Source organism: Heteronotia binoei, chromosome 11 (genome assembly GCF_032191835.1).
Source record: "Heteronotia binoei isolate CCM8104 ecotype False Entrance Well chromosome 11, APGP_CSIRO_Hbin_v1, whole genome shotgun sequence".
In the NCBI taxonomy this organism is placed as follows: Eukaryota; Metazoa; Chordata; class Lepidosauria; order Squamata; family Gekkonidae; genus Heteronotia; species Heteronotia binoei.
The window spans coordinates 54,491,016-54,508,266 of NC_083233.1; the positions used below are offsets into that span (position 1 = coordinate 54,491,016).

The 17,251-nt window shown below is 47.9% G+C and overlaps 1 protein-coding gene across 1 annotated transcript; it reads right to left on the minus strand.

The window, feature by feature from the left end:
• Positions 1 to 10,441: 10,441 nt before the first annotated feature.
• Positions 10,442 to 16,951, minus strand: CIDEC (cell death inducing DFFA like effector c). The gene is made up of 6 exons (XM_060249832.1): positions 16,906 to 16,951; positions 15,505 to 15,578; positions 14,093 to 14,234; positions 13,854 to 14,003; positions 12,882 to 13,069; positions 10,442 to 11,033 (listed from the first exon to the last, which is right to left on the minus strand). The coding sequence occupies exons 2-6, from the start codon at positions 15,555 to 15,557 to the stop codon at positions 10,862 to 10,864; spliced, it is 705 nt and encodes a 234-aa protein (XP_060105815.1). The 5' UTR covers positions 15,558 to 15,578; positions 16,906 to 16,951; the 3' UTR covers positions 10,442 to 10,861.
• Between the last annotated feature and the right edge of the window lie 300 nt (positions 16,952 to 17,251).

A 17,251-nucleotide genomic window follows, 5' to 3' on the forward strand; every position in this document is an offset into this window, starting at 1 on the left:
CTCCAAAGAGCTCTATAGGCCTTTTAGCCTGTGCAGCTCCAAAGCCCGCTGGGGGAACACCAGCACTTGCACATCTCTTCCCCCACTTGTTCAGAACTTTTCTGGAATGTCACCCTTTAATCTGATCACTCTGCATGCATTACACACAGCACTTTTTATTTGGGATATGTGCAATAATACTAAAGTTTGCAAGAGGAGCTGTTCTACCCTTTTCTGGAAGAAGCTGAAGTCAAAAGGCTGGGCCCTGAGCGCCTTCACTTGCCCAGCATGCGCAGGATGGAATAGTTCAGTCTGGACCACAGAATTGCACAAGAAGCAGCTGCTATGGCTTGGCTTAGATCACTTAGCTCTATTGCTGCCCTAACTGTGTTTGTTTTACTGTTGGCCTGCTGATGGTTGATCTTATTTAACTGTTTACAAATAACTGTGCAATGGATTTCTTGTATTAAGGCTTGTTTAGTTTTCTTACAACCTGTGTTGGCTGCCTTACCTTAACTCTTTAGCTGGCTTCCTGGAGTGCCTCTCAGCTTATTGCAGCCAGCAGTCTAGCTGCAATAGGGAATTCTCTTAGGAACTGCGATGAGACTGCTTGCCTGTCTGTTCAGGGTTATAGATCAGGTTGCCTGCTCTGGGTTTGGAAAAGCTGGAGATTTAAAGTTGGAGCTTGGAAGGTTGGGCTTTAGAGGGGGAGGGACGTCAGTAGAAAATAAGGCCATACAATCCACCTTCCAAAACAGCCATTTTCTCTAGGGGAAGATGAATACAGGCTGTATGTAAATAATAAGCTACCTATGCAGATTGGAGATCAGTTATAATTCCAGGGGATCTTGAGCCCCCACCTGGAGGTTAAGAACATAACAGAAGCCATGTTGGATCAAGCCAATGGCCCATCCAGTCCAACACTCTGTGTCACACGGTGGCCAAAAAAAACAGGTGCCATCAGGAGGTCCATCAGTGGAACCAGGACACCAGAAGCACTTCCACTGTTCCCCAAGCACCAAGAATACAGAGCATCACTTGCCCCAGACAGTTCCAACACTCTGTGGCTAATAGCCACTGATGGACCTCTGCTCCCTATGTTTATCCAATCCCCTAAAGGTTGGTGTCCTCAGTTATAGAAATGGATATTGCAAGGAACATCTCAAGCATGTAGTTCCCGTCTGGTTGGCAACTCATGGAAGGAACATGTTTGACAAGGGCTGGGGGTGGGGCTGATGGGCAGAGCCATGTGCCTCAGGACAGAGCTGAAGAGTAGACCCAGGGGACAGATCAAGCAGGTAAAAATAGAGGTGGAATAGTGTCTTAGTGTTAGAGAGTACTTTGCTTTTGCCAGCTGCAAAGTTCAGTTAGTAAGTGATATGGAAGACTGCTGCCTTTTAAAAAAGGGAGGGGGGGGGACTAAAAATCTAGCAATTAAATAGAATTAAAATGGAGAGAAGGTATACACAAAGTAGAGACAAAAATATAAGTTTCTATGAAAGGTTTCCGAATATCTAAAAATAAGTCCATATGCAATTCTCATCTGTTATGCCATGCATTCAAATAGAGTTTTAAGTCCCTCAATCTATTGATTTACCAGAGTCCCTGAACAGCCATTATCAGCCTCAGTAGACAATACCGTCCTTGATAGAACAATGATCTAACTCGATAGATGGCAATGTCAGGCATAATTCATTTGAAGTGTGCTGCTCTATGTGTGTATCTGGCTGAGAAGCTCTCAGGAAAGCAAGGGAAGCAGGTGTGGCAATGAAGGACATTGCAATGCTTATGTGGCATATTTATTGTATACCTTACAATGCAAGCTCTGCTTTTACCTCTGATATTTGTGTGAGTTGGTTCAGTCTTAAGGGGGATGGGGAGTCCTGGCTGAGTTGTGTTTTTTAACATAGACTGCATGTGCTCCATTGTACTGAACACATGAAATGACTTATATTGAAGCAGATTCTTAGTCCATTGAAGTCAATATTGGTCAGGGCTTTTTTTGTAGCAGGAGCTCCTTTGCATATTAAGCTACACCCCCTGATGTAGTCAATCCTCCAAGAACTTACAGGGCTCTTCTTACAGGGCCCACTATAAGCTCTTGATGGATTGACTACATCAGGGGGTGTAGCCTAATATGCAAAGGAGTTCCTGCTACAAAAAAAGCCCTGATACTGGGAGTGGCTCTCCAGGATCTTGGACAGAGGTGTTTCACATCACCTCATGATTGATCCTTTTCACTGGCGATGCCAGGGTTTGAACATGGGCATTTTCTACATACAAAGCAGATGCTCCACCACTCAGACCTCACCCTTCTGAAACCCTCACCCTTCTGAAACTAGTTGCTCCTATCCCTGTATCACCTTGTTAATAACTGGGTGTACACTTATCTCTATTGCATGAACCCAAGAGCAAAAGGAGCCTGTGTGAGTCCCCTAATCCTGACTAGCAAAAGGGAATGTTACAGTTAAGGAAGCTGTTCCTGAAGCACTTGTGCTGAAAATGAAAGCTAGAGTTGGATACAATGGAGAAAGAGGAGAATGATGTAAGTTTTACTTTGGGTGCCCATTTGGAGAAAAAGGGGGTCATATAAATGAAGTGCTTTTCAAGTCTTAAGAGGCACTCTTTTCAACACCAGTCTTTTATTATTTTTTACACTGAATTAATCGCCCCATTCCAGCTTGGGCCAGGCTCTGGGCAAATTACAACATAGTTACAATACATAAAATTAATAACAGAAAAATTAGCTAAAACTGTAAAAACTCAGATGGCACCTGCAACTTGATAGCACTTTCCAGCACCATCTTGTGAGCATGCCTAGAGAAAACTCCCACAAAATGATGGAAATGAAAGCAGACGATCTAATCCAGTCTCACAAAGACACAGGGCCTTTTAAAAAATTGCGTTGTTTTTCTTTCTTTAGTAAGCAAGTAGTGTGCTTTTCCATTTGCTAATAATAATTTCAATCACAAGAAAAGTTAACTTTTCTCTTTTCCGAAATGGGTGTTACGGCAGACTGTTTGCACTTCTACAAAGCCTCAACTGGCTCATACATGCCTGGCAACCTTACTAAAAGTCTCTTGAAGAGGGGGTCAGCAAAAAGAATCAAGGCTGGAAGAGGGAATTCCTGACTAGGGTCTAGATCTGAACTATGTCCTTGGTGACAAAATGAGGTGAATACAGGTGAGATGATTCCAAGGCCCTGGCCAAAAGTCTAGAATAAGCCCAAGAATCACTGTTGCCATCCCACTCCAGGGCCCTAGGATTGCAAGCTCCAGGTTGGGAAATTCCTGGGAATTTGGGGGCAGAGCCTGTGGGGTTTGGGGACATGAGAAAGCTCAGCAGGGGGTCATCCCACCCTACAAAGCTGCTATATTCTCTAGGGGTATGATGTCTGCAGTAAAGAGAACATCTGTAATTCCGGGAGAGCTCCAGACCCCATCTGGAGGCTGGCAACTCTACTCCTGGTTTAAAAAGCAGCATTAAGCTATGCTCAATGTGCTGCTCTAAACAATCACCACCACTGCCCCACCCAGGAAACTGAGAAAGCCTGCACCTCTAGCCCAAATGATGGAACCGCTATTTTATCCAGGTGAGAACACTGCGTCAAACATGTTCTTTGCTTTATGACTGAGCGTTGCTTGTTCTTGCTTAGAGCAGATGAAGATTGAGGGGAGTACACACATTCTCCATGTTTATAAAGGAGCTCCACAAATGGGAACTGGCAATGGGAAAGTGTCAGTCAATATGTGTTCCTTGGATTTAGCCATGTGGGCGCCAAGAACAGGAGTTAACGGACTTGAACTGGTGAGGGCCCTTCAGGAACAAAAAGAAATGTAAAAATCCTGAAACTGCAAGAGCAATTGAGACTAGTCTGCTCTATTGATCACATAAGTGTGTATATTTTGTTGCTTTCCCCTGCACTCAGGTTTCATTCAGAGTCACATTCAGAAATGCAGCCGGGAGTTGCTTTTCTCCGCAGAGAAATGTGGAACCAGGAGGGGGTAATTCACCTCCTTAATTGCTGGGAGGTAGGCAGGTGTTGGAAGCACACATGGAGTCTTTTATAAAAAGAACAGGAAAGGTTTGTGAAAATTCAAAGGAAGGAGGGAAGAAAAGCCCCCCTCCCAATTTCTTCCTCCCTCACTTCTGCTTGCCTGTCTCCCACCAAGAAATAGTCCTGTATGGCAATAGAGTTAGAAGGACCTGGGAATGGATCTTCCCAGCATTTGGGAAAGGCAAATAGCAAGGGAGAAAGAGTGGGAAACAGAGGTGGTTTGACCCTTTCCTTTTTATATTTTTGCCAACTGTCTCAACTTGAAATAAATGTTGGTAGTCTTGAAGACGTCAACAGACTTTCATTTTGTTTTGCTACAGCAGACTATCATGGGTACACCTTTGCAGTCTCTCTTTGCCTAGTTTTTTCCCATTCTATGATTGCAGGAGGGATTTCAGAGGAGGAAGAGGAAGAAGATGATGAAGATATTGGATTTATATCCTGCACTCCACTCCGAATCTCAGAATATCAGAGTGGCTCACAATCTCCTTTATCTTCCTCCCCGACAACAGACACCCTGTGAGGTGGGTGGGGCTGAGTGGGCTCTCACAGCAGCTGCCCTTTCAAGGATAACCTCTGCCAGAGCTATGGCTGACCCAAGGCCATTCCAGCAGGTGCAAGTGGAGGAGTGCGGAATCAAATCGGGTTCTCCAGATAAGAGTCCGCACACTTAACCACTACACCAAACTGGCTCCCATAAGAAGAGTTCTGCAGGATCAGTCCAAACATCCACCTAGCCAGCATTCTGGGGCCCACAGTAGATGGCCAGAGGCTACAGGAAAGCCAACAAGGGCCCAGAGGATAAAGGCTCCCCCTCTCAATACCTGGCCTATGCAACTGGTGTCCAGAGATATACTGAAGATGGAAGTTTGACTGATCTATTGCAGGGGTGGCCATTGGCAGCATGGCCAATGGCTGGGACTGATGGGAGTTGTAGGCAAAAAAACTTCTGGAGAGCTACCGTTGACCACCCCGATCTGTTGCATCCAATGCCACATCTTCTATACTTCACATGCTGCGTTGGGTGAAGTAGGCCTTGCTGTTGTCAGTCATGAAGAACTAAGCCTAGGGTGGCCATAATGTCTGAAGGTCAGCCAGGGACACCTTTGGGGGGGGAAGGTAGGGGTGCGCACGCAGTGACGTCACTTCCGGCGACGTCGTGCCGCCGCCGGAAACAGGAAGTGACATCACTTCCTGTGACATCATTTCCTCCACGCCACCTGCCGGAAGCAGGAAGTGACATCACTTCCTGTGACATCATTTCCCCCAAATGACATCATTTCCCCCAAATGCCACTGCCGGAAACAGGAAGTGACTTCACAGCACTTCCTGTGACGTCCCCAAAAATCCCCCAAATATCACCGCCGGAAACACCAAGATTATTTATAGAGAGGGAAAGGGGGAAGTAAAGTTAAATGAAACTCTTTTTTTACTTTTCTCAAAGTGAGAAGACAAGAGAGAACGGGTTCCATGCTGAGAAGCCAGTCAGATTCCAGTGAGATTCCAGTGAGACTGTGCTGCATAATGCAGCCTATTTATTTTGTCCTGTTTGCTCTGTTGGCTCTATCTGCGCCACCTTCATCACTTTCGGGGTGTGGATCCCCCAGTGGGGTGGTCTCCTGACTCCCTCCGCCGGCTGTTTCTGATAGCCCTGCGCCCCCTCTTTCATTTGATATGTGTCCCGTGCGGGTGCCACCCTCCCGCCGGGAGATGCCGCAAAATGAGCCCCCTTGAGGCTTATGGCGGCAGGGCTCGGGGGAAGCGAGCTAGACTGCTGTTCTTTTGAGGGGTTATAGAGTGTTTCGAGCCCGTCCCTGTAGCATCGGTCCCATCGTTGTGGGACCCAGGGGGCCGGCGCAGCGGCACGCCGAAGCAGCCTGTCACTAATAACACAGGTCGAGATGCAGGACAGGAACCCGGAAGTGACGGACAGGCTGCTTCAGCGTGCCGCTGCACCGGCCCCCTGGGCCCCACAACGATAGGACCGATGCCACAGGGACGGGCTCGAAACACTCTATAACCCCTCAAAAGAACAGCAGTCTAGCTCGCTTCCCCCGAGCCCTGCCGACATAAGCCTCAAGGGGGCTCATTTTGCGGCATCTCCCGGCGGGAGGGTGGCACCCGCACGGGACACATATCAAATGAAAGAGGGGGCGCAGGGCTATCAGAAACAGCCGGCGGAGGGAGTCGCGAGACCACCCCACTGGGGGATCCACACCCCGAAAGTGATGAAGGTGGCGCAGATAGAGCCAACAGAGCAAACAGGACAAAATAAATAGGCTGCATTATGCAGCACAGTTGAGAAAGTGCCTTATCCCATATACTGATGAAGTAAATACAGGATCTGAGAACAAAATTGCACCAGAAGACACAAACACAAAGCTCCCTTACACTGAATCAGTGCTTGGGTCCACGAAAGTCAGTATTGTCTAGTCCAGTCACAAACACAAAGCTCCCTTACACTGAATCAGTGCTTGGGTCCACCAAAGTCAGTATTGTCTAGTCCAGTCACAAACACAAAGCTCCCTTACACTGAATCAGTGCTTGGGTCCACCAAAGTCAGTATTGTCTACTCCAGGGGTGGCCAGAGGGAGGGAGGGAGGGAAGGAAGGAAGGAAGGAAGGAAGGAAGGAAGGAAGGAAGGAAGGAAGGAAGGAAGGAAGGAAGGAAGGAAGGAAGGAAGGAAGGAAGGAAGGAAGGGGGGAGGGAGGGAAGGAAGGAAGGAAGGAAGGAAGGAAGGAAGGAAGGAAGGAAGGAAGGAAGGAAGGAAGGAAGGAAGGAAGGAAGGAAGGAAGGAAGGAAGGAAGGAAGGAAGGAAGGAGGGAGGGAGGGAGGGAGGGAGGGAGGGAGGGAGGGAAGGAAGGAAGGAAGGAAGGGAGGGAGGGAGGGAGGGAGGGAGGAGGGAGGGAGGGAGGGAAGGAGGGAAGGAAGAAAGGAAGGAAGGAGGGAGGGAAGGAAGGAGGGAAGGAAGAAAGGGAGGAGGGAGGGAGGGAAGGAAGAAAGGAAGGAAGGGAGGAGGGAGGGAGGGAGGGAAGGAGGGAGGGAAGGAAGAAAGGAAGGAGGGAGGGAGGGAGGGAAGGAAGGGAGGGAGGGAGGAGGGAGGGAGGGAAGGAAGGAAGAAAGGAAGGAAGGAAGTAAGGAGGGAGGGAGGAAGGAGGGAAGGAGGGAGGGAAGGGAGGAGGGAGGGAGGGAAGGAGGGAAGGAAGGAGGGAGGGAGGGAAGGAAGGAGGGAAGGGAGGGAGGGAGGGAAGGAGGGAAGGAAGGAAGAAAGGAGGGAAGGAAGAAAGGAAGGAAGGAGGGAAGGAAGGAAGGAGGGAGGGAGGGAAGGAAGGAGGGAAGGAAGGGAGGAGGGAGGGAAGGAAGGGAGGAGGGAGGGAGGGAGGGAAGGAGGGAAGGAAGGAAGAAAGGAAGGGAGGGAGGAGGGAGGGAGGGAAGGAGGGAAGGAAGGAAGGAAGGAGGGAGGGAGGGAAGGAAGGAAGTAGGGAAGGAAGGAAGGAAGGGAGGAGGGAGGGAAGGAAGGAAGGAAGAAAGGAAGGAAGGAAGGAGGGAGGGAAGGGAGGAGGGAAGGAGGGAGGGAAGGGAGGAGGGAAGGAGGGAAGGAAGGAAGGAGGGAGGGAAGGAAGGGAGGGAGGGAAGGAGGGAAGGAAGAAAGGAAGGGGGAGGGAGGGAGGGAAGGAAGGAAGGAGGGAGGGAAGGAAGGAGGGAAGGGAGGGAGGGAAGGAAGGAAGGGAGGAGGGAGGGAGGGAAGGAGGGAAGGAAGAAAGGAAGGAAGGGAGGAGGGAGGGAAGGAAGGAGGGAGGGAGGAAGGAGGGAAGGAAGGAAGGAAGGAAGGCCGGCCGCCCCCTCCCGCCAGCCGCCCCCCCCCCCCCCTGCTTACCTTGTTCCAGGGCGGGTGGCGGCCTCTCCTCCGGGCGGCTGGTGCTGCTGGCGGGGCTGGCGGCGGCTGCGGAGGCCAGCGCTGGTCTCTGGAGGGCCTCCAGGGACCAGCGCCGGCCTCTCCACGGCCTCCGCTGGTCTCTGGAGGCCCTCCAGGGACCAGCGCTGGCCTCTCCGCAGCCTCCGCTGGCCTCTGGAGGGCCTCCAGGGACCAGCGCCGGCCTCTCCGTGGCCTCCCCGGCCTCCGCCAACGCTGCCGGGCCCCGCGCGCGGGCGGGGAAGGCGGCAAGTGAGGGACGCTGGCTCCCTCACTCGCCGCCTTCCCCGCCCGCCGCGCGCGGCCCGCCGGCTCCCCGCTGGCTATACCAGGACTTCTAATGGTCCCGGTATAGCCAGCCCGGGAGCCGGGAATTGGGGGCCAGAACCGGGAAAGTCCCGGGAGACCGGGACGGTCTGGCCACCCTAACTAAGCCTGCACCACATGGCATAATCATCACATCACAAATTCACACTCTTGGATATACTAAAGCATAAGCGCCTGTTAGGGTAGCTCAATGAACAGTGCTAGGGCTTCAATCTTCAGAGAGCCAGTGGACTGCAATGGCTGCAGCATTAGACTAGACTATGGGGGACCTAGAATCAAATCCCCATTCTTGAGCTAGTCATGCTCACTCAGCCTAACCTACCTGGCAGGGTTGTTGTGAGGATAAAAGAGTTACCCAAGTCACTTTGGGCCTCCATGGGAAGAAAGTGGAGTCTAAATGAAACAAACAGTTGTGTTTTATTGCTTTTGTTTCAGTCCATACTCTTGTTGAGCCAGGCATGTGCTGGAACAATTCCATTTTGTAACAATTTCCAGTCATATATGGGTTGTAGGAGAACTGGGAAACTTAAATGTGCTGATGGGGTAAATGCAAGGTTCCCCAAATAACTGCTCTCCAGAATCATTTCAAGGCAAGAAACAGCATGGGGGCAATGGAAGGGTCAATCCCTATCCCATTCCAAATCAGGATCTTGCAAGGGCTGAAATTAACTTGCAAATAAAAATCTGCACCACAACAGGAGTGACAACAGTGTGACTCATCTACTTAGGCTTCAAGTGAGTTGGGGGTTACAGAAAAGGTAATGCCAGCTATGATATGGATAAGTTTTCCACCAGCTGGTTTTCTCTGGTGCTTCAGAAGCAGCACCAAGTTTCTTTCTGGGAACTACTCTGAACAAGTGAGATGCAAACACTTTGTCCCCTTTGTTAAAAGACCCCCTTGCTAATTTTGCAATCTTTGAACAGCAGAGTAAAAGGAATGTTAGGCACACATAAGGTTGAACTGAAATACAACCACACTTATTGCAAGACTAAAAACAGAGGGGAGGTTGTAGGTCCCAGAGTATTGATCTGATGTATATGATTCAGCCCCTTTTCTCAATGTGAGCAGTTCCAGCAATTGTGTAATTTTAGATCCTGATGTCATTCACATGGAGGCTTTCTTGCAGTTTGGGTGCTGAACTGCAGATGTTCCCCCCCACACCCCGCTCATGACACTTGTCCATTTGCCATCTTTCTGTAGTTTTCACATTGTTTCTCAGTACTTTCTCAGACCACCTTTGATCCCTATGCTTGCTCAAGTGGAACATAGAGGAAGTCACAGAAAAAAATAAGACAGACACTAATGTCACAAGAAGCTCAGAGAAAAACTCATTGCAATTCAACACCCAAACTGTGTAAAAGTTTCCATGTGGAAGTCCCCCTCCCTTTTAGATGGTAGCATAAAGCTGTAATATGCTTCCCACACTGAGCCAATAAGCTGGTCTCCACATTTCAGTCCGAAGTCTAAAGCAGGAGTGGCCAAATTGCAGCTTGGGAGCCACACATGGCTCTTTCACATATATCTTCTGGCTCTCAAAGCCCCCACTGCCTTGTCAGCAGGCTAGGAGAAGGCATATCTCTCTTTAAACAACTTATCCAAGCCAGCAGATTGGAGAATGCATTTAAAGTTGCTCTCTCTTCCCCCATCTATTTGCCTTCCTTCCTGTCTTGTGGCTCTCAAACATCTGATGCTTATTCAGTGTGACTCTTATGTTAAGCACGTTTGGCCAATCCTGGTCTAAAGAGCACTAACTCTGGAGAGTGTCTGGACATCTATGTGTTACACCAGTGGATGCAGACAGGATACGAATACAATGCATTTAGTGTTTGGGTGAGCTTCCTAAGCATTTCTTGCCTCAGCAATCAGTGTAGGCCAGTCTGTTGCAGAGGAGGGGCACCTAACAAGTCAAGGAAAGCCCTTCAGAAGTGTGTGCCTGGGGTGTGGAGAGAAAGAGTGTTACCAAGGCAGTGATCTTTGATCTAGAAAGGAGTGTTAACAAAGCTGCCCAGTTTTTAGCAATGCACTGGTGGAATAGAGCAATACATAACTAATGTAGTTATGTCTTATCTACCCTTGTCTACAGCAGATAACCAGTAGGAAGACTGAGATCATGCAGTTTAACTGAGAGCTTCTCTCCCTGCCACCAGGCCACTTCTAGATGTAATGGTTTTAAGAAATAATCTTTAATATTACATATTCACAATACAATATTCATTAAGACAGGACACCATGAGGGTGAAGATGCATCCAGAACAGACAACCTCTTCTAAGAAAAAAAAAAGTCTAGGCAGATCTCAGAGGCCCTTCTTCACTGCTTTCACCAAGTACAGTGAGCAGTGCTTCTTAACACAGTGAAATAGCACATTTACACAGCACAGGACATCTGAGCAACCAGATGCAGACAGAAGAAGTTTGACACCCCGTCTTGTGCTCCCAACCACTTTTCTACCAGCTATGTTTATGGCCAGGTGGTGCATGAGAGTGCCAAAGCTTCTTTTCCACCTTACTCCATAGCAGGTGCTAGAGTTATCAGCTTCTAGATGCTGACAGCTGTCAATACAAAGTCTAAATGACAGAACCTCCATCACCGCAGCATCTTTCTGGTGGGAGGAGACAGGAGGCTGAACAGAGCTGATGAGACTTCCTCTTTCTGCTGCTCTTCACTAGCATCCAACAACTGCTGCACGTAACAGGAAGTGCCAAGCAACACGTGGCCTGTAGCTTGCATGGTGAAGAGTGTCCAACGTAGAGCTTCCCTGTGGAAAGAAGGACATACTTGTCAGGGACCCACAAGGGCCTCAGATGACAAAGGCACAGGTTACCAAGCATCATCAATGGTCCATAGGCAACAGATTCCTTATGGGGTTTTGCTGCTGCTGCCCCCCCTCCCCATCAACCCAAATATTATAAGAGAAATAACATGATTATTAGCAGGAATAAACTGACTGTTTATTTTAATAAACACAAAAATCCTGTTGCAGCTTAAGGACAAATGAATGGCAGCATACGCTGTCATGGACTTCTCTAGGTGCATCATATTTTCTTTTATTTCATTGATCTTTATATCCCACCCTTTTGTCAGTGAACTCAGGACAGTAAGCATATCTGTACTTTTATCTTCCACAACCATGTAGGTAGGCTAGGCAGAGATATTTACCCCCCTTCCTTCCCATTTAATAGAAAGGAAAAGGAAAGGTCCCCTGTGCAAGCACCAGTCGTTTCCGACTCTGGGGTGACATTGCTTTCATGTTTTCACAGCAGACTTTTTATAGGTGGTTTGCCATTGCCTTCCCCAGTCATCTACACTCCTCCCCACCCCCCAGCAAGCTGGGTACTCATTTTACTGACCTCGGAAGGATGGAAGGCCGAGTCAACCTTGAGCCAGCTACCTGAAAACCCAGCTTCCACAAGGGATTGAACTCAGGTCATGAGCAGAGTTTAGGACTGGAGTACTGCACCTTTAACACTCTGCAGCTTAACAGATGCACATGAGTGGTCCAGGCCTGTAGCCATGGCGGGGGGGGGGCACTGCTCCCTGACTTCCAGGCAGGGCCCCCTTACTTCCAGGGGGCCTCCAGGGTGCAGCCTACTTTTTTCCTTTTTCAACAGAAGAAAGCTTCTGAGAAAAGGGAAAGGGTGCCCCCCAACTTTTAAAAAAGCCCCCTGACTTTAAAAATCCTGGCAATGTGCCAGGAGTGGTCCCATGTTTATACCACTGCGCTCCTGGCATGGGCCCTTGTAGAGGCAGAACACAGAAGGAATTGGCTATGTGAAATTATTCCTGCTGCCTTGTTCAGAACTTAGCCTAGCACAGATGTTGCAGTGGAAGTTCATTTATTTAAAACATTCATTAGCTACTTTTCCATCTTACAAAACTCAAGGCAGCTTACAATGTAAATGAAACTACAATGATAAAAACCACAATTTAAGACTGCCATCAAAGTTCAGGTGCATGTTCTGGACACAAATCTATGTCTCAAGTAAAGGGGTCCAGTGAAGACAGCATTCTGTATTCAGGATCCCCCTTGAACACAGAGATATCGCAATAAACATGCCAGGTTTAAGTTTTGACCAGTGACCACCAGTCTGGCTAAGGTTGCCAGTCTGGGTTTGGGAAAGCCTGGAGATCTGGACACTGGTGTTTGGGGAGTGGTGGTACCTCAATGGGGTATCATGCTATTGAGTCCACCTTCCAAAATAGCCATTTTCTCAAGATGAATAGATCTCTGTTGCCTGGAGATCAGCTGTAATCCCAGGAGATCTCCAGTTACCATCTAGAGGTTGGCAGCCTTCAGTCTGGTGCCTGCACTCCTCCCCCCACCCTCCCCAACTTGGTAGCCCCTGCACTGTTTTTCCACAGGAAGGAAGAAAGGTACACAGTACAGTGTAAAGCAAAGCTTCCAACATCAGGATCAAAGGTGAAGTTTGAGAATATAGATTCTCTTCTCTCTATATTCTGAATAACATTGATTAACAAGAATTGGACAAACAGCATGGAAAATTAAGCAACATCCTATTTTTAAAAAAGGGGGAGTGGCTCAGTAGCTCTGTTGTACTGAAGGGCTAGGGGAGGTGGGAAAGAAGAGAAAAACTCAACCACTCACTTCATTATCCTTTTGGCCCCATAGCACTGCATATCGTAGGACATACTGTATGTGCCATAGAGGGTGGCTTTGACATTCAAGCAGCCAAGGAAGTCTTGAGGATTGGTCTTGTAGAGGTCGAAGGTTACACATGCCACATCAATCCTGTGCCGGGGCTTGTGGGATAGCGACAGCTGGTAGCCTGCAGTCTGCCCCAAACAAACAAAAACCAAGGCTAATTAGGTTTTAAAAACCTTCACGCAGCAATAAGCCAACTAGAACTTGAAGGAAGAAGCTTGATCATACAAGCCTTTCACTGAGATAGCGCCAGTTCAGAAATTCCAGTTGCCCCATGAGACCTCAGTTTTCATCTAATTGATAAAAATAAGCAAGTTTCTAACCCTCCTTGCCCTTGAACAATGCTACAGTGAGGCACAACAGCTGAAACCTTAGTGCCCAGAAACAATCCCAAATAGGGTTAGTCTTCCAATAGCAATGTATCCCCTTCCCAGCACCAAAGCTCTTTATCCTAGTTAACACCTCCATTGGGGAGGGACGGTGGCTCAGTGGTAGAGCATCTGCTTGGGAAGCAGAAGGTCCCAGGTTCAATCCCTGGCATCTCCAAAAAAGGGTCCAGGCAAATAGGTGTGAAAAACCTCAGCTTGAGACCCTGGAGAGCCGCTGCCAGTCTGAGAAGACAATACTGACTTTGATGGGCCAAAGGTCTGATTCAGTATAAGGCAGCTACATATGTTCATTTCCTGTTCTAAATTTTCGAAAGTGTTTTCAATTGCAGTGAGTCCAAATTTCATGGATGTTAAAGTAAATGTATGCCATTTACCAATCCCAAACCTATGCTCCAAGGAATCATTCAACCAACTTTGCTCAGCAACTAGTCACTTTACAAGGAACATCCCAGGTACACGACTCCTCTATTACAAGGGGTAGCTCTGCTCATTTTCACAAAGTTTGATCTAGCCGGTCAGTGCTCACCTTGGCTGGGCGCCAGATCTGACCCTTGGTTAACACTAGCAACACGCTGCCTTCCTCTAGTGTCTGGAAGAACTCTTCTGTCTCCACGCTGGTGCCATCCTCGTCTATGACGACCGATATGGGTCCCACCAAGAGCAGAGCACTGCGCACCTGTACAAATACATTGGGATACAATTACAATGGCTGCTGCCCAACTGCCCTTCCACTTCCCTTCCAAAACAGAGCCTTCAAATGCTTACTTTCTCAAGCAAGTCCTCCAGGCTGTCAGCCATGATGCCTTTGCGCATGGTGCGATCCCAGTTAGTCACTCGGTAAGGCCGGGCCCGGGGAGCAGGGGTGGCTAGCAGTTGCTGCGTCATGGAGGCACTGGCAGAGACACACCTAGGAAAAGAGGAGACAGACTCCATCAAGGAAAACCTGCCAAAACCCATGGCTATCTTCCCTATAATTTTAGCCTGGCTTAACTAGCATTCCCTCCCTGTCAGGAGCCCTAGCAGTTGGGATTTAAAAGCAGTAGGAGGAATTGTCCTTGATGATCTTGTGCAACATGCAATTTATCTATGAAACTGCTACAGGGCACAGAGGTGACCACTAACTTAGATGGCTTTGAAAGGGAATGGAACAAAATCACTGATTATGGGAACGTTATAGCTAAAGCATACCTCTGAGTTCTAGTTGCTGGGGCCAGAAGGGCAGGCTGTAGCCTCTGTGCCCTGCCTTGTAGGCCTTAAGGGTGGCTCATTAGCCATTGTGTACATCCTATACCTTTCCATTTATGATGTGCAACAAAAAGGGTTAAAGTCTGGCTATGAAAAAAAAGTTGAGAACTAGTACATTGTTGCAGTAGATCTAACACTACAGCATTATCCCCCTAAAGAAGCTATTTGGTATAAGGTGGGAATGACACTGATGTGGGCAGGACTGGGAAAGATGTGCACTTTTTGTCCACATGGAAGCCACTCTGACTTCACTGCGATTTTCCCAAGAAGACTGCAGGTTTTGGAAATGATGCAGAAAAGCCAGGGGGTGCACAAAAGCATCATGATGCTCTGCGGGAAGGAGGGGAAACCAACGTATCCAAGTTGGAGCAAACCACACATGTGTAAGACCCCTTGGTTTCCAGTTTGATTCTGTAAATCCCCTGACTTCTACCTGATATGTTCAAAAGCAAAGAGTGAAAAAAGGGAACTGGCACAATAGATGGGTTGGGCTGGCTGGGATTGGTGGTGGCCCAGGCTATAAGCTTTGGATGGGCATTTTTTTTTTTTGCATTTTCTTTCTTTATTAAAGGAAGAATTTAAAAATTAACAACTCCAACAAAATCTTTTACACTGTACAAACTTGATATCACTTAAACATTGTATCTTCATGTTTTATTCATCTTCATTTTCTTCCTTCATTCTTCTCTCAAAGATTAAATAATAAAATTTATAAAATTCACAAGTTAATCTTAGCTCATTATATTAGCTTTACATTATATATTTCAAATCAAAGTAGAGCTAAATGATGCTACAAATAATATAATATATAGCTCAGCCCTTGGAGACCTTGGATGGGCATTTTTGATGCCATGCCTGCTTCTATTTCCATTTGAACTCAAGGCAAAGCCACAAACATCCTCACCAGCTATAGTCACTTGATGAGAACTTACTTAGAAAGAGACCTTGGGGAGAGCAGGCCCAGAGACTTCTTGGCATAATCCATCTTTACCAGTGTAGCTTTGAGCTGTAGGAAGAAAAGGCTTACTTAGCAACTGCTACTCTGTAGACACCACACTCTCTTGGAGGGCAGTGGCTGTAAGGCATGGGTTCAAGCCCACAGATTTAAGGGTTGGTAGCAATATTCCATCTAAGCCATGGAGTCTTGTGAGCAAAAATTCTACTTTGCGAGCTACTGACGTTAAAGTCGTGAGCTACTGCCCAAATTAGTGTGCTCAGGGGCCATCCTTCCTGAGCAGGCTGAACTAAGACAAAAATGTGTGAGCAAGAGGCTAAAAAACGATGAGCTGGCTCACATAAACTCAGCTTAGAGGGAACGCTGGTTGGTTGTCCTTTAACAGGCAGACATCTACGATCTTACAACAAAGGACCAGTCTGATTTCTTCCTCATTGCCATGAGCTGGCAATTTACTTCTTTTGTAGCTTGCCTTTTTCATTTAGACTCAAGGCAGATTACACATTAAGAACACTATTAAGATCAAGGCAAGCCCAATCTCAGAAGCTAAGCAGAGCTGACTCTGCCAAGTGCTTGGGTGGGAGACCTCTTTGAGATACCAGCTGTCAGGACAGGGGCAGGCTTTATTCAGTCACCTCCCTGACTATCCTCCAGGCCCCCAGTAGGGGTCAGTCACCAGAGGTCACCATGACTTCCAGGTTCAGACACACAAAACAAAAAAACTAAAAAAGAACGAAAAGAACACTATTAAGCACCCAATAGTGAATAAAACTGGCTCACAGAATTAGAAACTAACAAGGTATCATATATCTAGTAGAACTGGATGGCAAAACTGAAGAATGATGCAATATGGCCTGTAACAAAGCAATGAAAAGTGCAGGAAACTTTCTCATTTCTTCCACCAATCTAACAATCCCATTCCACTCTCCGTTGCTTCATGGAATACTGTCCACTCTCCCCTCGGACCATGCAGTTATGATCAATACACAGAGATAGACATAGACCAGTTTCAGAGTCAAAAAGGGCCCATAGTTATAGCTCTGAGCTTCCAGCTCAGCCCCTCAAACCTATACAGTCCAAAGAAAACAAACTATCTACAAAGCAAAGAATTCCAGCTGACTTCAGCCACACGAAGGGGCAACCCAAGATGAAAGCAAGCAGGTACAAATCGGTACACAGTAACATTGTGCAAATAGTACCTCCTATCTTCAAGCACTCCCAAGACAGGAAGATGATTAAGTTGCTGCCATCCCTGGGGGCAACTGCCAGGTGCCATCCCACCAATCTCCAACAAGTTGCCGCATGCTGAAAAACAGAAAGTCGTTCCCCCCACACTTGCCCTGCCTGGTGCTAACATCCCAGGAAAGCAGTGACTTACCTTAGCTGAGTTGAACAGCAGCTGCCCCAGTTCTGCAGGGCTGGGCTCAAGGCTTCAGTTTATACACACTAGACCTTCCTCTGCCCTTTGGACAGGAAAGGGAGAGGCGGCCCCAAGGGGCAGAGTCTGCCTGCCAGCTTGTCTGCCCCATGCATCACGAGAACTTGAGCAGGCAGAAGCTGTGAGGCAATCAGGGCAAAGGAACAGGCAGGAGTTCCGTGGCAAATGAAGTGGCAACACCCTCAGCTCCATATAGGTGGGGAGGGGAGGGAAGAGATCTCTAACCATCCATGGCAAGTTCTTCACCAGCTCTCTTTGCTTATTACTGTGCCTTCCTTCAGGGATC

Coding starts and splice junctions, on each gene's coding strand:
- CIDEC (XM_060249832.1), bottom strand. CDS start 15,557: ATGGATTATGCCAAGAAGTCTCTGGGCCTGCTCTCCCCAAGGTCTCTT. Junction 14,235..15,504: donor TCCCCAAGGTCTCTTTCTAA/GTAAGTTCTCAT, acceptor CTCTTTTCCTAG/GTGTGTCTCTGCCAGTGCCT. Junction 14,004..14,092: donor TGGAGGACTTGCTTGAGAAA/GTAAGCATTTGA, acceptor GTATTTGTACAG/GTGCGCAGTGCTCTGCTCTT.